The 22005-nt window shown below is 38.5% G+C and overlaps 1 protein-coding gene across 2 annotated transcripts in view; it reads right to left on the reverse strand.

Annotated features, from left to right (window-relative positions):
- Positions 1-1280: 1280 nt before the first annotated feature.
- chd1 (chromodomain helicase DNA binding protein 1) overlaps positions 1281-22005 on the reverse strand; it is a 33460-nt gene continuing 12735 nt past the window's right edge. For both annotated transcript variants that reach the window (XM_028463678.1, XM_028463679.1), the window contains exons 14-36: positions 21740-21928; positions 20517-20679; positions 17800-17952; positions 17624-17695; positions 17390-17539; positions 16990-17138; positions 16735-16831; positions 14576-14671; positions 14291-14467; positions 13139-13299; positions 13020-13061; positions 12471-12604; positions 10330-10468; positions 8983-9133; positions 5472-5594; positions 5247-5393; positions 4894-5166; positions 4680-4811; positions 4362-4540; positions 4075-4174; positions 3933-3984; positions 3610-3850; positions 1281-2730 (exon numbers count right to left, since the gene is read on the reverse strand). In XM_028463678.1, coding sequence (XP_028319479.1) covers positions 2469-2730; positions 3610-3850; positions 3933-3984; positions 4075-4174; positions 4362-4540; positions 4680-4811; positions 4894-5166; positions 5247-5393; positions 5472-5594; positions 8983-9133; positions 10330-10468; positions 12471-12604; positions 13020-13061; positions 13139-13299; positions 14291-14467; positions 14576-14671; positions 16735-16831; positions 16990-17138; positions 17390-17539; positions 17624-17695; positions 17800-17952; positions 20517-20679; positions 21740-21928 — 3382 coding nt within the window. In that variant the 3' untranslated portion in view covers positions 1281-2468. The remainder of the gene's footprint in view (positions 2731-3609; positions 3851-3932; positions 3985-4074; positions 4175-4361; positions 4541-4679; positions 4812-4893; positions 5167-5246; positions 5394-5471; positions 5595-8982; positions 9134-10329; positions 10469-12470; positions 12605-13019; positions 13062-13138; positions 13300-14290; positions 14468-14575; positions 14672-16734; positions 16832-16989; positions 17139-17389; positions 17540-17623; positions 17696-17799; positions 17953-20516; positions 20680-21739; positions 21929-22005) is intronic.

Below are 22005 nucleotides of genomic sequence, written 5' to 3' on the forward strand. Positions count from 1 at the left end.
TTTGTTGACACAATAGAATTCCACATCACACAAACCTTGGCTGTACCTTCTAAAGCATCGTTGTACTGCAGACAGTTCTTGTTGAATGTTTCAAAAACTAGTTACAGTTTTAAGTGTACATGGATCTATTATTTTGAAAATCTCAGATTGTTTTTCTCTGTTGGAGCTTCCTTGTACACAAAGGGACATTTTTCTTCCTTTTGTTTTCTTGTCCCTGCTAAAGAAAAACAAAATAAGTTCATGCGCAGATACAAGTATTTTTTTGAAGATGATTACATTTGCAGAGTCACTTTTGGGGCTGTAAAAAACGGGGGGAAAAAAGTTTTTTGTTTTTTTTAAATTAGTCTCTCTCACTGAGTGGAGTGGTGATCAGTCTAAGTTTTACCCTTTTTTAAAAATAGGGCTGTGTGTGGAAGGAATATAGTAGGGTAGGGGTGTCAAACTAATTTTAGTTCAAGGGCCAAATATGGAGCAGATTAATCTCAAGTGACCCACAGATTTTATGCAAGAAAACAAGTAATTTCAACATTATTGTGCTCTAGTTTACACTTCTTTGTAAACACAAAATATAAAATATGTAAGAAACTGACAATATCCAAGCAATACGTGATAGACATCACTTCCAACAGGATCTTCGCTTTCCTTGTTTCTGTGACCAATTTCTATTTAATTAAGGGAAATATTAATAGTTTGAGGAAAATCTAAGGATTTTGTAAGAAATTTTAGCTCAACTTTAAAAATGGCTGCTATCATGCGATATAAGCCCCAGAAAATATGGCTCAGTTTAATTTACACAATGATTCATGTTTGTGCCTCAGCTAAGCTTTATGTCTAGCATTACCTCTGATCACAGCCTTTAATTGTAAAACTATTTATTGACAATGGTAGTGTTTTTAGGATAGATAACGCAAACGCCAATGAACTATACTATGCAGGGCCAACTCTGCCATAATTAAAAATAAATACATACCTATAGATATGTCATTAATAAATCAATGAAAAAAAATCACTTAATACTAAAATACAATAAAAAAAAATAACCTAAAAAAATACAATAACTAAAACTGCATTTATGGCATATACTTAGCTATAACCAACTTTCTAACTGCATTAAGGGTTTAATTCAAAGCAATCCAAAAATATTAAACTTTTATGGTATTAAGAGAGTCCACATGCAGTGAAGTGCAGGTAATGTGATGGGTTCAGCCAGCTGTGTGGGAGCACAGCCACACAGACCTTTGCTGGAATACACACAAATATGACACTGCTGAAAAAAAGTGTTTGCGAGTGAGTACAGTGATTGATTTTAATGGCTTCATAAACAACTATATAAAAGAGTTCATAAAAATTCATGCACTTTCAGTGTAAATTCATTTGGAAATATAGAGGAAATGTATGTACAACAGCATGAACCAGAACAGTGACTTCATTTAGTTGGTTCACTACAAATATACTTGGCTGCATAGAAACATTGACATTATTGCCCACTTAGAAAAAAGAAAAGAAAAAAAAAGCTAAAGAAAAAAAAATCTCCAGCTCAGATCAAACAGATTCTCCTACAGAATAAAAGCCTTTATCTCTTGGAATAACCAAAGTTAGTTCCCGCAAACATCCTGGCTTTTCATCCCCTACAAACGAGAGAATTGAGCACTAGTAAAAATCAGAGGATCAATGAAGAGGGTTCCCTTTACCAAAAGTTACATTCTGAACGCATTTACCATGAATGATCTATAATACAGACTCTCACTCGGAGAATGAAAAAAGCCTGAGTTGATGGGAAAAGTACAGTCATAATTAATCCAAAAAGCCTGAGAACAACCACTGATTTACTATTTATACAAAGAAATGTACAACATTATTTAAAAAAACAAAAACAAAAGCTACCCTTAAAAGGATCCAGGGCACAGCTATTATATTTTCTCAAATAATTCACACCTGGTGAGGAAAAGAAAAGCTGCAGAGAAAGACAAATGCTATGGTTGAGGTACTGCAGGTAATGATCCTGAGCCCACACTGTGTTTGACTTGATGCCTCTTCATCACGTTGAGTTTCTAACTCAACGTGACTTAACACTTAAATAAGGTTCATTATCACATTGAGTATGACAGAAACAAACAGAACACATCCAGTGTCATGGGTTGTTGGGATTATGCGGCAGCACTCAGGGTCAAGTGTCTGTTTCCAGAGTTAAAAATGTATAAAAATAAAATACCTTGTGCTGCATGCTGTTGAGCTGATGCAGCTTTGAACTCTTCAATACAAAAATAAGCTTTGATTTGCTTGTTTCGGCTGCGTGGTCACCTCCCAAGTTCAGAGATGAGCCTCTACTAAGGCCAGGGTATGACAGCCATGTAGAACAACGCTGCACAGTGCTTTAAACAGCATCCGCTTGGAGCCTACTGTCCATGTAAGGCATTTCCTGTGTCGCCCAGTCTATGGCTGTTACTGACAGACCTGAGCAGTTTCTGTTATGTCTTGCGACTGCTCCAGACCTGCTCTGGTGTGCTCTTGTGGTCCGACGAATACTCAAGAGGAGAACGGTGCCCCATAGGTGAACAGTCATGGGGTGAGCGGGGTCCACTGGCTGAGCTCCGCTGCTCTGTCTGCCAGTCTGAGTGGTACCGGTAAGAGGCGCGATGGTCTGAATGTGAATGATCCTTCATGTCTACACGATGGTCTCGGGTACTTCGGAACTCCTCCAACTTCCTGTGCTTACTGTCTTTGTAGTATCTACACAAACACAGCAGCATAAACAATGTGAAGCAGCAACAACCTCACCTGGTCAGACATTCTATATTGAATTAAGTGGATATTATTGTGGAAAAGGCTGTAAGTTTTGGTGACTGGGAAAGTGAGATTCAGGACATCTTTATAAAAATTTAAGTTATTTGTGGACACATCCACATATCAAATGACTAACAAAAACATAAAAATACAACGACACACAGAGTTACTGCTGAGAGTACTTGTGTTTTCCTACTGTGTTGTGTAGTTGCTGCAAAAAGAAAGAAAAAACTGTGGCACCTGTTAGCAATACAAGCATTTTAGCTAAAGACTCCTGTGGAGACTTCTGTTTAGGGTTCAAATGACAACCACCTCAGAGAGTGAGGCTCTATCCATGTTCTCCATAAACTGAAAACGATTAATGGTAACTTCAACTATGCATCACATCAAATGTCTATGAACACTGAAATAGATTTCAATGCTTCAACAGCACAAATGTGAAAAATGCCCAGTCGTTATTTGTGTTTGCTGAGCATCTGTATATGCCACAAGATTTGTGCTACCAAATTTGTAACGTGCAAGCCCTCTGAAGTCAAAATTTTGCTGAAAATGATTTCACAAAATTGTGGAAGATGTGCTTTTAACAGTGTTTTCATTAAAATGGCACTCAGCAGTTTGTGGAAACAGCTTTTTTGCTGTTGGTCATAATGTCCCTCTGTAGTCTGCATTAATAGCACAGTTGCTCTGTTCCAGCACACACATGAAAAGGTACCTGATTTTGTAATTGGGTTATTAGTGAAGAAAACAGACTTATTAGAGTGTATAAGGCTGTGCCTCAGGCAGATGTGATGGAATTATTTTGTTTGAAGGACCCTTCTCCCATACCGGTCCTGCCTGTCTCTGTCCCTGCTGTTGGGTCTGATGTTGTCTCTGTGGTCCTTTCCATTGCTGAAGGTGGAGAACGGTCTTTTCCTGGAATCTCCAGCTGAGCTCCTTCTGTGGGAATCAGCGCTGTGTCTGTCTTTAATGCCCTCATGATATCGATTAGAGGGCTGATGCCGATCAGAGCTATAGCTGTCCCTGCTGCTCTCATCCTGATGCAAGTTGTCCTTCAGCCTTTCAATATCTGAGGTATAAGAACACGTTTTCATTAACAGAGACAACCATCCTTCAACAGTTTGACTGAAAATTTAAAAAAAAATGTTTACCTGCATGTTTATGGCTGTGAGTGTTCATATTTCTAATGTTTTGGTCCACTGCCTAATGGAACAGAGACAGAGCATTAATTTGTGTTTCTCATGTCATTCCAGGAGATCACACTGACTAATAGGTTCAAGGGTCTTCACATACCTGTCCACTTTCTTGTCTTTTCTTGATTGCATGTTTATAGAGCTTATGGAGCTTTCTGGCATCAAACTCGGTAAATTTGGAGACAAATATCCACAAGTTTCTGTTAAAAAAGAGATGGTCAGTGAAAAATGCAGGTATTTAGTGGCCTTCTCTATCTAATCTTCTCTCTTCGAGTGTGACTGCTAGTGCACTGCAAAATATCTACATCAGCTGAGTGTGTGACAGCCCAAATTCACATACATTGTCTACAATATTTGTTAATTATAGTGAACAGAACGTAAACTAACTTTCTCCACTGCTTGATCTGGTCAGGATTGGAATACTCTTTCAGACACTCTGTGATGTGGTCTCCAATCTTTATGAGGCACTGCCTGGTGTGTTCCAGCTGCTCGCGCTCCGACAGTCCTTTCTCTGGACGGTCCAACTGCTTAAGAGCTGCTTTAACAGGCCGCATCCTCTCCTTACACTGTTGAGCATTTAAGCACACATTCCCATCATCACTACACAAGTATTTTTTTCCAGTTTTAATCATGATCTTCCATGACTGTTTTATTATTTATGTCCAATCATGCAAGAAGAAGTGCCCATGAATTAAATGATCATACTACGCTGAAGGTTCGCTGGTCCAATTCCTCCGACTCCTCAGACATGGCAACATTGTCCCCACTTGCTGTTATCTGGGTTGACACTTCAGAGGGTTTTATTGATCGTTCTAATGATTCAGACTTTATGTCATTCTGGAGTAGGGGAAATAAAAGTTTATTTTTGTGTCTTTCTAAAAATATTTTATACACTTTAGTAATCACTTAAGTCTGTCACCTTTTCAATGCGCTCTTCTTGTTTGTTAATGCTTTCCAGTGGCTTTGTTTCCTCATCACAATTTTCCTCTTTCTCCTTTTTTCCGTCTTTAACTTCGCCTCCTCCAGAAGAAGGAAGCATTTGCTCAGGCTCCTCATCATTGTCGTCATCGTCGTCATCATGATCAAGCTCCTCATCATCCTCATGTTCCTCCTCTTCTTCATCCTCCTCCTCGTTCAACACCACCCGATCTGCTCGGCCTCGCTTGCTGGGTGCTTTCATTGGCAGCATCTCCTGAAAAGTTTGAGCTTGTGAATAAAATGACTTTGTAAAACCACTAAAATAGAACAGTGCCACAAGCATCGAACCTGTACCTTTTCATCGTCAATTTCATCATCTTCCTCATCTGATCTCTTGTCTGACTGGAGATCTGAAGATGGGCTCTTCATTACCTCTTCTATTTTTATTGGCTTTGCAGATTTGCTCTTTTTACTCCTAGGTTTTCTCTTCCGTGAATTGTTCTACACATATCAATTCCTGCATGTTAGCAATCCTCATCAGACAAGTAATGCAGGCAGTGATAGCATAATTATACATACTGTGCCGGCAAGCTTCTGGGCTTCCTTTCTGGCGAGGTCTTTGCTCAGTAACTTGATGAGGTAGTCTGCTCTAGTCTGCAGCTGTTTGGCCTGTGGCTTCTTGTCAGGATCATCAGGTAGTAGCTAATGAAAAAAGAAGAAAACAGTGTCTTATTACTGACAATAGTTAACAAAAAATAATTCAAACACTATTATCATCTTTGATTAAAATGTGAATATATTTGCCCTTAAATGTTGTTTACTTGTTTATGTCCATAATACATTTATACCTAATTCCCTTATAAGATACAACAGGTATCTAGGAAACCTCACCTGCACTGTTTAGTATGGCTGCCAACTTTGGTCGTTTAGTCGACCAATTGGTCGATGCCATCGAGGTCGACCAAGATTTTCATTAGTCGACCAGCAATGGTATCAGTTTCAATACCGTAAAAAAAAAAAAAATGCAACGCACTTATATAGGTGATATAGGGATTAAATATCAAATATAAAGTATTTAATCCAGCAACAGCTGTGTGAGTGAGTGCTGCGCTGCAAAAATAAAGTGTTGTGTTTCAGCTGTCCTCAGAACAGACCAGAGCAGAGAGGGAACAAATTAAGATGTTAAATCTATCCTTTTTCTGCACAAGAACATGGATTATCCTTATATTTGATGCGTGGATTATGTAAACAGATCCGCTGCTGTCTTTGGCGCCAGCACACTGCGCATCTGTGTATGACGTGCATTAGTTCCCCCGTGCACTGATCTGATGTTGACATTAACAGTTTATAATAAAATAAAAGCAGGGTTAGCACTAAATCAAACATAATTATGTCCTTTTGTTTGTATAGGTTTTAATTGTTGGTTTCAGGACGGGCACAGATATAAACAACACCCAATGTCTGTCAGACCTGTAGGTTTAATAAGGTTCATATCATAAAGTAAATCGGCACCACAAAACGAAATATTTGATACTTGTCTCTTTTTCTTTCTCCTCGTCCTCCTCTGCACCTGCTCCTTCATTCTCTGTATATATTTTTTTGGTCGACTAATGTTACCATTTCCTTGGTTGACTACAGCCCTACTGTTTAGTATCCAAGTATTTATTTCACAGTCACACTGGTTGAATTATTATTTTGGCTAAAAGTTACTGAATCGATTTCAAGTCACTGATTGGTTCTAAATAAACCAGTATCATCCTTAAATTGAATCCGCAACAACAAATTAATATGAATCAAATCATAAAAACGATTAGTTTCACCCCTATTATTAGTCTATGACGGGATGCACAACACGTCGATCACGATCTACTGGTCGATTGCACACGTGGGCTTCAAGACCTCATAAATGAATGAGAAAAGCACAGAAATGAAACCTAACAATTCAGCTTTTGACCTCAGTGTGAGGGGGCGCTATTGCACCAAACTGTTCCTTTACAACCTCTAATAATAAGTAGAAGAGCCTCCTCCAGCCCAAAGCCGCTCACACCGACCAGGTATATTTATTATTGGCAGACATCTAGGGATGCACCGAAATTAAAATTTGAGGCCGAAGCCGAATAAAATATAAATGCTTGGCCAAATACCGAATATCAAATGCGGTTGTTAAGTTTTTCACTATTTTTTTTAAATAGTGCATAAATAGCCTCAAATACATTTTTAGACTTTATTGAATATTATGACATTTTTTAAATATTCCAGTAGCCTTTGTTTTTCATAAAAAGCACAACAAAGTTTTTCATTTATATTATCCCTTCAAATAAACAAAAAAAAACATGCATTCCAAAAAAAAGCTTAAGTGCATTAAAGGGGAGGTATGATGAAAAAAATCACTTTCTAATGGTTTTGCTACAGTGATATACATCCCTTTAGCCTCATTCAGAGGGACAAAGTTGGAAAGTTATGTTTCCTCCCTCCCTTGTTATTCCACATTTAGTGAAAAGTCAGCTTTAAATGGGACAGTTAGATTTTTCCCACGTTGGTAGGTGACGTCACCTAACACGCCTCCCAGAATGTGAGCTCCTCCCTCTCCAACTATCTAACAGCTAAAACAAACACTTCTGTTTAATATAGAATATATTATACTTTATATTGCCATAAATGTAAATTGCACTACTGGACGCCCAAACTGCACTACTTTTTCTGCTGCCAATCATGTTGGGAGTCACACATCAGCTGTTAGCACTCCGTGCTAATGCTACACCAGTCTATGCAGCAAGGCCCGGTTTAGTGTAAGGAGGAAACGATGGGGATGTTTACGGATACGTGGCTCACAGCATTAACAACGGTCTTGATTGTGGAATTGGACAGCTTCTAACGTTTACTTCTAACTTAATGCAGTGTGTAAATGTGAGCTATACTGCCTCACACACCTGCGTGTCTGTGATGCAGTAAAGTGAAGTGCAAAATTTGAGTGCCATAAATCTGTCTTTTATTCTTGAAACTTTGTTTTCTTGCGACCCAAACTCAGCGGTTTGTGACACCCCAGGGGGTCGGCACCCCTGAATTGGGAACCACTGTTTTAAATAACAAAATGAGCTGATACTGAAACACTGTGTGCTACTGACTGGCACCATTAAATGTGCTTTTTATTGTGGGTCTTTGATGAAGTCAGCAGCTGTGTTAGCTTTGCATTTTTAATATTATTTTTGTATTTTAATACAAAGAAGTGGAACATTTTTAAATCCAAGTTGAAGGCTCTCTTTTTCTCTACTGCGTATGACAGAGGGAATGTTTTAACTGCTGACTTAATGTTATTATTTATTTTAACTGTTGAATCTTTTCTGATGCACTTTTTAAATCATGTAAAGCACATTGAATTGCTTGTGTATGAAATGCACTATACAAATAAATTTGCCTTGTATTAATATACAAATATTGAGACTAGTTCTAATAATAATTGTAACAGTGTAAATATTACATCTAATCATTTACAATTAAAATCCCCCAACACAGTAGATCGTGAAAAGCTGTCAGTGGTAAAAAGTAGCTTGCAAGCTGAAAAGGGGTTTGCACCCCTGGTCTTAATGTTGAACAAAATATAGCCAATCAGTGCTTAGGCACTTAAGAAGATGTGGAGCATCATATACTTTTAGACCTTCATGGAGCATTTACTGATGAAAAACACTGGTTCTTTGGCCAACGTTCATTAATAGATAAGAGCTCCTCAAGAAGTGTTTATAGCCACAGGTGTTTTTTTTACAGATGGGGATTTAAAGACTGATAACACTGTTTCAACAGTTTTCACATCAAATCAATAACTACAATAAACAATGCAGAGCAAAAAAACATAATAAGAATATATTGATCAATAATTAATTGATATGCAATATTTTATCTGCTGATATGTAATTGGCTTTAGCTCAGTAAGTGTGAAAACATTCTTTCACAATATGTATTTCTGGTATTGTAGGATGTTTATTTTACATTGGTCTAGAAAAGAAGATGGTACTGGTAGTTTTACCACATAAGGATTCCTGTGACAAATTACTTGATATTAAACACAACAGTTATTGGCTGTGTCTGGAATTACCTTGTGTGTGAGATTGAGGTCTGGGTCCATTTTAATCATCTCCCAGCTGCCATAACCGTATTCATAGATTCCTATAAGAAGGCTTGAATCGTCTTCTTTGCTCCACTCAATATCAAAGTGTGCTGCTTTTGAGTGACATGGAATTATATACCTAAACAAAAAAACAAAAAAAAGTGCAGACAATTAACATCGGTTATGACACATTACCTAATATACAAAGCAATAATCAAACATAATGAAAAGCAAATGTCAGACAGAAGCATTCAGATCCTTTTCGCCTCTTCGCAAGGAAAAACCTGAGCTTCAACGTATACTGAGCATAAAGTCAGTTAAAAAAATGTTTTAGAGTCAACGACATATTTCATGATTTATCCTCTTTATTCTAACAGGCAGATAAGAACCATGTAGTAGTCATGTTTGCAACATCAATCACCATTTACGTATTACCAATAAAGTACTTGTCTGAACAATTCTATTCCTTTAAATACGACCGATGGAGAGAAGCCATTCAAGTCCCGGACATCCCAGCAATGAAGGTGCAGAGGATATTCTAGTGATTCAAAGGATGAAGATATACCGGTAAATAGAAAATGTGTGTGTAACAGAAAACCCAAAACAATGTGTGCCCATCAGTACCAGCCGAATACGGTGGTAAGATACTGATTAACGTATCTTACTGATGAGCAGTTACTTAATAGTGCCCATGGCAGGTTACTGTCTACTCTAGCCATGATTATAATTAATTACTGTGAATGTTAAATCAGGTCAATGGAATTAAAAAAACACCACGTGAATTATTTAAATCTCACTTTCGAGATCATTAATTGTGATTAACCTGGAAAGTGCAGTCATCATTTAAAGTCAACAGCATTATGTGAATTATTATAAGCTTAGTTTAAACAAAATTCACTGTACTGTAAAACTCCAAGCCTGACGGACTGACTTGATCAAACTTTTCTCCTAAAGCATTCAACTGAACTTATTTTGTCAAAGAGAAACTTCCTTATTTCATTTACCGGTACATACAAGGCGGGTTCAATTCTCTTCCTCCATCCTTGCCTGGTCCTCATTTTCTTAGATAGTTTACTAAATGAGCTTCTAACAACATTAGGCCAATTCTGATGTAAAGGTTAAGGTGAAGACTCACACGATATTAGAAATGGTCTCTATCTACATCAGTAGGCTAAATAACTGCATTTTTTTATAAATGTGAAAAACATGTATTTACTGTTTTTTTTACAGGTAATACCACTTCCACTATATGCAAAAGGCCTGCAGTTTGACTACATGGAAATAAAATATATAAACACGAGCACTCTATTTCACAACAGGCATCACAAAACTTACTTTTTTCTTTCCTCGGGGTCTGAAGGAATGGCCTTGTGAAGCGGTGCCAATTCTTCTTCGTGAGATATGACAAGCTTTGCATTCACCTGGACGCCAGAGATTCTGAAGGTCGGGCCTTTTACCTTTCCTCTTCTTCCTCCTGATAATGAAGTAAGTATCAGAATCTTACTAGTTATCTAAACAAGTATTGAAATGGTTATTGTCAACAATGCTGACTGATATAATGCACACACCAACTAGGACTGGGCAATACAGACATTTATATCTACATCTTAATTTTTCCTCAAAAGGCAATATACAATATAAATCTCAATATTTTTTTGTCCATCCAGAAAGATGACTCTGGGTCTAAATAATGCTAATTTTGGATTTTTTGCTTATAAAGGGGCAGCATGTGTTCGTAAATTCTAAAGTGTGGCTTGTTTCAGAAGAAGTCCTGATAGCAGCATGCAGTTCTTAGGGCGCACTCGGCAATCCATCTCAAAATCACTGAAAATCACTTTTTCGTGCTCTGTAAAGATTACATGGCCCTGCTAAAGGCAGGCATACACTGCGATTTTCTGCCCATTTTGAGCCAATTTTCGACTTGTGCGTCTATTTTTGGGATTGTGCGAGTCTCTGCTCGATCTTGTGTCGTGCATCGTGTAGTATACACGGGGTCAGTAGAAGCGATTAACACCTCACGACCAGCATCCAATCAGCAATCGTAGGTCGTAAGGAAATCAAAGATGAAATCCAGTCGCTCCTCGTGAGGCTATCTCACAGTTGATGCAGTGCCACAGACCGGCGTACCTTAAACTCTCACACTGTGCATGCGCCAACACCGTAGGACCGCAGTAAAATTGACGGACTACTGCACACGTCTGGTCCATCACATCGCCGTCTTTTCTTTTTTAAGCTCTTTTTACGGAGATTTGCGAGTGTCTCTCCACTTCCGGGTTCTTCTTCTTCATCTTTTTTAATGGCGACGCTTCAGAGTTCTTCTTCTTCTATTTCTAATTTGTACGCTGCATTTCCGGAAACAAGACCTCGACGTGTTGTGTATGAACGTACAGTGTGAGCAGTCAGATCATATCAGAGTCTCGGTCCGTATAGTGTGAGAACATGCATCGTGAGCTGCGCACATTCGGACTCTGCACCTGAGTCGCACAGTTTTAGCTGGAGCTGAGTACAACGACTAAAAAATTCACACAGTGTATCCCAGCCTTAAAAGAGGACGGGGCATGTTACATTGTGTTTAAAAGAGACCAGTGTGTTAACTAAATTATTTCCAACCATACACTGCGATTTATGGCCCATTTTGAGCCGATTTTCGACTTGTGCGATTATTTTTTGGGATTGTGCGAGTCTCTGCTAGATCGTGGGTTAGAGTTTCCAACCAAGTACAGCTGAGGGAGTTATACGAGAGACAATGGGACATCTTCCCTATGACTCTGACTAAAGTCAGCCGAGCACGCAATGAAAGTAAGCACCGTTCTGTCTGTGATGTTGTTGCCTCTAAACTTGTGAGAGCTGAGTGCATTAGGGGCTGTGCGGTGCTGAGTTTGAGTGCAAGACAAACAAGAGGGAAGTAGTGAAAGCAGCAACTCATCAAACTATTATTTTAATTCAAAACATAATTTCAAATAAAACTGTTTTCAATACCATCCAAAATAGAAATCTTGATATATTGTTAATCTTAAAATATATTGTCCAGGCCTTTTCACAACTATATTTAGTTATTATTAGGGGTTTGCATCATCACTGGTCTGCAATTTAATAACATTTCCAACTATTTAAAACAAAATTATGATGGAATGTCAAATTTATCCTATGTTTCGCTATGTGCTTTTTTTCCCTATTTGACAGTAGCCTTTAAGCAACATAACACATTTGCAGAAACTGTATTAAACAGTGCAGGCAGGCAAGAAGTTTCTTTTACTTCATTAAAATAACAGGAAGCCATCCCTAAATTACTGTAATGTAAAAGGCCATTGTTTTCATTCCAATGAATGAATTGAAGAATACATTCCAAACCTCTAATTTTCAGCTGTAAATTTGGCCCATCAAAACGTTCAGTAATTTTTATTTGTAAATCTGCACTATGTAGCGGTCTTTGTACTAATGAAACAGTCAATACATCAAAACATCTATTTGGTTACCTGAGGACTTCTCTGGTCCACAGGGGTTTTCTCGTAGTGTTCTCACACATCCATTATGAACAGTCTCTGCCAAGCGTTTTAGGTCATGTTCAGATTTATCCACAAGTTCAGCATCCCGGGCAATAGCATCCAATCTGACGAGAAAAAACACATCAAGAAGCTTTCAATTTCTGATCTATGATCCCCCGGCTTGAATGCGATATATTATCTGATGTTTAGTTAGTTTTAGAGTAATTTCTGCAAACCAACATCCATAACACTTTTCTGTCTTTCTCAGTGATAGACTGGCTCCTGTTAATAGGACATTTATGCCCTCTGTAGATTTAAACAGGCTTCAACACCCAACAAGTTGTATTAAAATAAACAAGCAATAAAAAGGTTTATAGAATTGTATTCCAACTATTGCACAATGAATGAATAGCAAAAAAAAAAACTTATCAAATTATCAAATTGAGGCTATAATAAAGCTGCATTTTACTGCAGCTATTCAACTTTTAAAACTATAGGTATGAAAAAATGTAATTGAAGGAAAAATATAGGGCAGCTTACCTCTCGAGTGGTCCCCCAAATTTTTTGTAACTCTTCACAAACCTGACAGCAGTTAAAATATACTTTAGGAGGATATTTACACAAGAAAACCATTTATTTGTAAATATTGAAACATTCACCTTCGGATCTCTGCATCACTAAAACCCTTAATATTTTCTCGTGGAATGGTCCGAGGACGGCCCCGCTTTTTTGGCCTCTTCCGGTCTGAGGGCGAGTCACTGTCAGATCCAGAGTATCTCCTGTTTCGACTCTGCCGACCCTCACTTGCAGAAAAGCTCATCTGGTATATTAAAACAAGAACACAAAGTCAGTTTTTAAAAAGCAAAAACTCCTTATACCAAAGTCTCAGGTTTTCCATGCTTATAACTTGATTATACATTAAATAGACTTTTTTTATCTTCTAACAATCTTACTATTAGATTTACAATCAAGCTGCCTGCCTGTTTCTTTTTGTTTTCTTTTCAAATATGTCCTGAAGGTAAAATAATGTTTTACCCCCTCAATAAAAATCTGTTACTTGCAAAAATGTACTAAATCAACAAGGCACTAACAAGAAAGTAAATGCAGTACTGCAGTTGTCTTTTGATCGAGAGGTTGGGGGTTTGATCCCCCAACCTCCCAATCTATACAATGTTAATCTTTATATTTATATATGTCAACTCATCTTCAGCAAACTTTAATACTGCCCCTTAGTGGATGGTGGTGCTTTATACAAACGTGGGTCAGGAGCTGGGTGTGTGTGAATCTGAGCAAGGCTGCGTTACGTTTGTCTCAAAAATAAATGCACACAAGGGCCGATCAACAAACGCACTTTGCTCGATCTACAAGCACAATTGGAGATTTACACATGATAATTCTAAAAAATACATGTGAAAATCTGAAAATACATGTAAAAATTGGGAATCTATTTGTGAAAAATATTGAGACATCTCTCCCCATAGTTATGTGATGAATCCCAGGTGCTGGTCTCATTTTAATATGATTTGTTTTTGCATATTTAAGTTGAGAAGTGGATAGAGAATAAGCACGTGCAGTCAATTCCACGCTGATCCGAATGTTCAAAAGAAATGTGCGTGAACTCATTCATACATCTGAATAATTTTGCGCATACACCTTTTTCTGGATTTAGGCGTACACCTGTTTCAAAGTCATTTTCCAGGCAAGCCATTACTACATTAACAATGCAAAAGAAATGACAGAATATGCTTTTTTTAATGGAAATTTAAGTAAAGGCACAAACCAGTCCTTACTGAGCCAGCATGATGCTGTACCTGCTTAGCGCAATTCCTCATTCGTGGGAGCAAATAGATTTCTTCTAATTCCCTCTGTCTTTCCTCCTCCTCCATCCTCCTCCTTTGTTCTTCAGGAATTATATCGTCCCAACTGCGCTGACTCCGCTCTGAGTCCATGTCTATTTCTTCATCCTCCATCACAGAGAAGTTGGCAACCTGCATAAATCGGATATTAAAAAAAAACATTGGACTAATATTAAGCAATTACCAAAGTTTTTTGACAGTTTAATAGTGTCTAAAGCAAGAAAGAGATAACTAGGTAACCTTGAACTGTGAAAGAAGCTCCTCTCCTACTGTGGAGGGTCCAGGATCATTCTCTCTAGTTTCAGCTCTTTTGAGGATCTCATCAATATCCATTTCCTACAAAACATAACAGGCATATGATGAGTTATTAGAGGTGGGAGAAATAATAGATGCAGCGTCATTCAGGCATAGTAATCAAAAATGAAGGCATACCTTTTCAATTATCATTTATTTAAATGGTAAGTTATATGAAATTCTGAAAAAGGAATGTTATAGGATATATTTAAAACACTGTGGTTCAGCTGCTAATTTAGTTTATTATATATAATAAACTGTATATAATCTATAATTTAGAACAGCCCTTTTTATTTAGTGTTTTTTTTAAATTGTACATGTTAAAGCAAGTATGCTGCTAATATAGCACTTTACCATGCAGTTCTAAAAGAACAGTTTACCAATGTAGTTTAATTAAAGGTAAATGCTGGTTTTTTTTTTAAAACAGCAATTCATCAGTGGTCATGGTGAGAAACAGAGAAATGCTGTGAAAATATGCATCAAAATGCATCAATTAATCCATAATCCAATCACAGTCCCTATAATCGTAACCGAATCGTGAGGTACCTAAAGATTCCCAACCCTGCAAGTTATTTCAAGATGTTACGTTAGTTGACAAACTTTGTGAATCTATTCATTGCAATTACAACTGATTTATAAATTCTAATCCATCCATGCTATACCAACATTAGAGAACAAACGCTGAATAGAATAGAATATTTAGAAGATATGTAAACAATTTTCATAGTTCAAAATACAATAACATGTTCAGAAAAAACACATTGTTTAAAAAAGGGTGCTTCTATTAAACAGATCCAAAGGAGTAAAACCTTTTTTCCCGGTATCTTGTGAAATCAAATGATGGTGCCCCATTTGACCAGGTGTCAGAGTGCTTGTCTGATGTGGTCAGAAGTCAGGCATAAGAAATTAAATTTGACAGTTTCAACAAAATACCAAGAGACGCTCAGGGGCCGCATGTGTGCACACCCTTTTCCACAGCAAAATCTGGATATATCAAAGCTGAAATGGGTGTGCGGCACCTCCTGAGGTGGTGGTTTGTAAGTTTATACAGTTGTTGATGCTTATGGCGACACTCAGTGGTAATGCTGGGAAACTGCAAGGGTTATTCTTATGCTGCGTTCACACCGATTGCGTCACGAAATGTCCGTAGATGCGTCAATGGATAGATGCGTTCCAGATGTATCTTTTTACACATATCCGCACACACGCAAGGGTTGGAAATATTGAACTCATGCGGCTGTTTCGCCTGACGAAAGCCAATCAGAGTCTTTGTTGACGATGACGTCATGGACACCGATCTGTTTACCCATTCAACCATGGAGCAGAAGCTGTGTGTGACCACCTGGAGCTGTATGACATGCCCTTTATAACCGGGACCGGACTAGGAAGGATTTGGCGTGGAGGAGAATCAGTGAGGAGGTGGTAGTAGCAGGTAAAAGTTCTCCCTGTAGTTTTCATCTCTGAAAGTCGGCACTAAGCTAGGATAGCATTAGCCGCTAATCACACTTTTTTCACTGGTGGTTTATGTTTATGAGAGAAGAAAAAAGACCGCAGCTCCTCGCTTCAGCAGGCAGTGAAACTCACTGAGTTGGATATGTTGCTGGTGGGCGGTGCTTCGCTTCAGTTGTGCGTATGAAGCGAATGGGGACATTTTTGGATCCTGTGGACCCTGCGGTATGTTTCGTACGGCAGATGCGTCCGGTACCGCAAAAGATGCATTCGGTGTGAACGCAGCATTAAGAGAGACTTGCAGCTGTGAATCTTTTCCTCTCAAGTCTTATTGTCTGAATTAATAGAATAAAATTACACAATATAATTCTTAGTTATCCTCTTTCAAACTGGCTTTATTCAATTTAAATTCTAAAGATGTATTACTACCCAAATAATATGATGCATACATTTATGCATGAACCTATTGCTAATGGGCTGTGAGCTGTCTTTCAATCTGTATATATATACTTTCTTAACATACTGTATTTGTATGGTAAAGATGGTAACTTGGTTTATTAGGAGTTCAACTCTTAGAATGCTTAAGGGGGGGGGGGACATTTATTAAATGTAGTAGATCTGCACAGTTGAGCATTTCCATGATTGTAGAAACACACCTGAGGTTCCTGCTCTTCACCCTCTGGCTCTTTGAAAAGCTCCTCAGCACCAAACTTCAGGATAGCAGAAAGCTCCTCTTTGTTAAATGGTGCAGAACTGTAAATAAATATAGACTTTCTAACACAGTATATAACAATGGTTTTTGCAAATTTCCAGTTCACATTTTAGTTTCATTAGTTTAAAAAATTAAAACAAATAATCAGATAGAAACAGACAAATCAGTTGAGCAGCAGAGTACAGAGCTTGGTGCTCACCTAGAAGGAGCTGCACCAGTGTGCAGGACTGTTTTTCCTGTGGTGTCCATCCTCTGGATAACAAGGTGATCCAGCACCATTTTCTTTTTTGCTCTTTCAATGATGTCCTCTTCGACAGATCCTTTTGTCACTAAACGGTAGATGTTCACCTACCAGTCAAAGAAAAAAAAAAAGAAAAAATAGTAGGCTAATTCCCAGTTTTAAAAGGCTATTATTGTGAACAAGATGTGAAAATCTTTTTAAAATCTAAGGGTTAGTAAGCTGTGATAGCAGTAACCACAGTGATAGTTCACACAAATACTAGAAGACCACTCCAACAGTTCATATTTCTTCAAAAAGCCTTTAAGAAAATAACAAGGGGGACAAATTGAGGTGACTTGTATGACAGGTTTGTGCTCACCTGTCTTTTCTGTCCAATCCTGTGGGCTCTGGCCTGAGCCTGCAGGTCATTTTGTGGGTTCCAGTCAGAATCAAAAATCACCACAGTATCGGCCGAGGCAAGATTGATGCCAAGCCCACCAGCACGTGTAGACAACAGGAAACAGAAATCCTGACCACATAAAATAAAGTTTGACTTAAGGGACAGTTTAAGGTGACTTTTTTAAGGTGCACCAATTGTATAAAGAGATTGTACCTCTGAGCCATCAGCATTAAAATGGTCCAAAGCCTGCTTCCTCATCTCCCCTTTGATGGAGCCATCTAACCTCTACAAATGTTCACATTACAATCTCAATTCAACTGGTGAAAACATTTCAAGAAGTTATATACCAACTTTAGTAAAGACAATATTATAAAATAAAGTTATTTAACCTGAAACAGGAACTGACGGCTCTTTAGGTAGTCAGCCAGAATATCCAGCATTCGCACCATCTGGGAGAAAATGAGGACACGATGCCCCCGCTCCTTCAAGCGTAACAGCAGTTTGTCTAAAAGAACCAACTTTCCACTGCTGCGGATTAGGTGCTGTGAGAGGAATAAATGTGAAAACACTTATCACCACAATCTTGTCATGAATCCGAACCTAAAAATCATGCTTGCCACACTGCGTTGTGTAATAGTCATTACAACATAACTTTAAAGATCTTTATCCTAATTACACTAAATTGCATCATGTCACAGTGTAAGGGGGGGGGTATAATCTCTTTAGTGGTATATGTCATTATTTCCTTATGCAAGACACATTGCCTAGTATGAATGTGGTGTGTGTGAGTGTTGGTGGTGGTCGAGGGGCTGATGGCGCATTATGGCAGCCTCTCTTCCGTCAGTCTACCAAAGGGCAGCTGTGGCTACAATAGTAGCTTACCACCACTGTGTGTGGAGTCAAAGAATAATGCAACATAAAGTACTTTTGAGTGTCTATGAAATGCGTAATATAAAATCCAGCGCATTGTTATTATTATTACTAGGGTAAATACGTCATGAACTCAAAATCTCAAACTTTAAATAGTATAGTACCTATAAGCCGCTACTTTTTTCTCACGCTTTGAACCCGGCGGCTTAAACAGTGACGCGGCTAAATTGTGGATTTTTCCCGGTTTGTTAAGCTTCATGCTGCCACAAAATTGAGCTCCATCACATTAGACATGAAATCGTTTTTGCTCGCACACAATCATTCTGATCACTCATTTTGTCATGATGCACACTGTGCCTCGTAGCAGACACGGAGAAATGCTGAGAGAGAGAGAGAGAGAGAGAGAGAGAGAGAGCGAGAGAGAGCTGCAGCAGCAGCGTGGATGCAGTAAAAGTAAGCCAGTTTGTAATAGAAGGATAAGAGCATAAAGTTGTTATAGGGGACATATCATGGTTTTAAATCCTTCCTTTTTACATATAAATCATACAGTTGTGGTCTATATAAAGCGGAACTGCAATGCTTGGGTCTGAATTCCTCATTATTATAGCTCCACAGGCCCCTTTTCTACCCCTTTTCTGATGTGCTTCTGAGAGCAACTCATTTTGGTGCGGTCTCTTTAAATGCAAATGAGACACTCCATACCCCGCCCCCTCTTCAGGTGACACTCGGTTCAACTCCACCCTGCTCGGCCATTTTTGTAGTTTGATAGAAGAGATACGGCCATGTAGCGGCGCATAAACTTTTTATTCAGAGGTTATTTACAAAATGTCAACAACGGAAGACTTGTCCATCCAGCCTTACATGTTCCAGCCAGAGTCGGACCCAGCGGAGCGAGATGAAAATGAAGATGAACCTGCAGAACCCGAACAAGTGAGCCAACACAACCACCGAGCTAACGCTAGCGCCAAGCTAACGTCACGAAATGCATTTTAATACAGTCTTTTCAAAGACAAAAACGGCAAAATGAAATGACTAATGAAAACTTTAGACTTAAATTAAATCACGTAGGCCATATCATCAAGGATCTAAAACGAGCACACAGTGCTAACATATGAAGTCTGAAGACGGTGCAACTGCTAATGCTAACAAAACAATGACAGGTACGTCTTATCACACTTTTTAGTGTTATTTACAGCTTACCGAAGTGCTCTGTTCGTCGTCTCCAAAGATAGAAGGAATTGAACCCTCAATCAGACAAAGTCTTTCGGCAAATCCTTCTTTATACTGGCGGAGGTTGCAGAAGCAGTCATCCTTGAAGTGCTTCGCGCACACAAAAATTACCTTACCCACAGATGTGGGTTCATTTCCGTGAAAAATAAAACTCAACCAGGCACTTCGACAAGGTTCTGATGCTGGGAGACGGTGTAAAAAGTGGATTTAGCATGATATGTCCCCTTTAAATCACAGCGTTAGGTCTGTTCAGGATTGATCGATGCTCTGGGCTCTCAGGCTGATGGAGACGCTTCCGTAAGGAGGACGGACAGACAGAGCGGAGATCAGAACAGCCTGGATACAGGCTGTATACAGGCTGTTCTGATCTCCGCTTCGTCTACAGTAAAAGTCAGCCAGCTTGTAATAGTAGCATAACAGCATGAAGTTGCCAAATCACTACGTTGGATTTGTTCAGAAGTGATCACGTCCGTATTCTGACTCACAGTCCGACTTGCTGTGATCGCCCCGCCGTAGTTCACGGTAAGAAGAGCAGACGAAGCGGTGTATCAGTTTGGTTCCAGTAAAAAGTGACCATAAAAAGCTGTAAATAGACAGATATGTAGACGTGGGGCAGTGAGGTGACTTCATGTAGTAAAGGAAACTTGTCAGTTGAAACACGGACACTTCCTTGAAACTTAACTTGAGTACAGCAGCCCGCCTACTTGCCCGTTCTGATTGGCCAAGTTGTCTGACGGGCACCCTCATCAGCCAATAGGGTGCGCCTGTGTTAGGCATTTGTGTGGATTTTTCTTTAAAAAATGCTAAACTATTGTAATGCGGCCAATAAGACTTTATAGCCCGGTAAGTCATTCAATAAATCAAATCAATCAAGACTAGCCAATATCGGTCAAAGACTAGGTCTTTCCAACCATATTTTTGGGGTAGACTCTTCAGAATTTATTTTCTTGTGTGAGGGCACGAACAAAAGCTTTCGTATTGGGGATTGAACCATAAAGAAACTGACCTGTAAAGCTTCAGCTCTGTTGAAAAACTCATTGTCCTCAGGAGGCTTTATCAGGTAACAGTGGTTACAACACTTCTTTAGCTCCATCATAATGTTGAGGAAACCTGAAGTGCTGCCTTTGGTACCTTTACTTAATGCCTTGTAGTTCCTGGTCAAAATCCATCTAGTCACAAAACAAGAGAAAACAGAGGCTGTCAGAGGCTCAGAGCAGATGTGCGTCTGTCCTCTGTTATTTTTTTTTGTCTGTCCTCTGTTAAACTTCATTAGTTATGAGTATTAGAAGCGCTGAGAAACGTTTGAGGAAACACTCTTTTGCTACGCACCAGAGAGCTGCTGCTGCAGCTCACAGGGCTATTTACACTTTCTTAAAGGAACAGTGCCCTGAATGTGATTTACTTAAAAACTACTTTCAGCAACTCAGAGCTGCCCTGAAAGAAGCAACAATACATAATTTAATCACACATTTCAGCCTTAATGAAGTAAAAAGTCAAAAGTGGCACAAAATGTTGATATTGAGCTGCTAGTGATTAATAGAAGGGTCTTTGTGGCATTTTCACCCACTGACTTTCACCCATTATTGTTTTTCTATATTGGTCCATATCACCCAGGCTTTCTGTAACCAAAGCAGTAATGTTTTGTATTTGAAAGAATTAAATTGTCCAAACTGTGTGAAATGAGGGGTTCAAAACACTGCTTAAAGTATGATTTTATTAGCATGAGTGTTACCTAAAACCAAATGGAAATCACTCGACTGATCTGCTGTCTTGTTATGTAAGAAGTGTTGCTAATGCTACACCACTATAATTAAAGTAAAAAGACTGCGTGACTAAAATAACTTGTCAGCCTTTTTGTTTGATGTTAATTGTTCTTGGAACCAGTTCTGTAAATTGCTTATATTCATTTTTTTAAAATGTTGAAAATTACCTGTCTAAAATGATCTTTTATTCCTTTTTTCTATTTAGGGGCGATGATTTTAAGTAGGTGATTTGGTTTGTTTTGTTAGTAAATAACTTTAAAATAGTTAATGATCTGAATGGAAAAAAATGCTCATGTTTGCTCATATTATCAGTATAAGAGTCTGGAAATATTGCATTATTATTATATTGTTGTAATTGCATCATTATTAACACAAAAAAGCCAATACAAAGAACAATTGCTGGGATTGTGTTAACATGCAAGAGAATGATGAATAAAAAATAACTGCTGATCCATTCAGCTCTTACTTGTAATACTGTTTTTGAATGGCACTCATCTCTACTCGAAGGATCTGCTCCACTTTGGCTGGGAGGGATTTCTCCACATCCTTTTTAACACGGCGCAGAAGGAAAGGCTCAAGCTCTTTGTGCAGACTGGTGTATCCCGACTCCCTGCCTTTACCATGCTCCGCCTCAAACAGCTCCCAGGAGTGAAACCTTACAAGCAGACAGCCATTAAGCAAAAATAATTCTCAACAAATGCAGTATGAACATTTCCTTTATCCTTTTTTTAA

The sequence above is a fragment of the Gouania willdenowi genome, chromosome 12, assembly GCF_900634775.1.
Source record: "Gouania willdenowi chromosome 12, fGouWil2.1, whole genome shotgun sequence".
NCBI lineage: Eukaryota > Metazoa > Chordata > Actinopteri > Blenniiformes > Gobiesocidae > Gouania > Gouania willdenowi.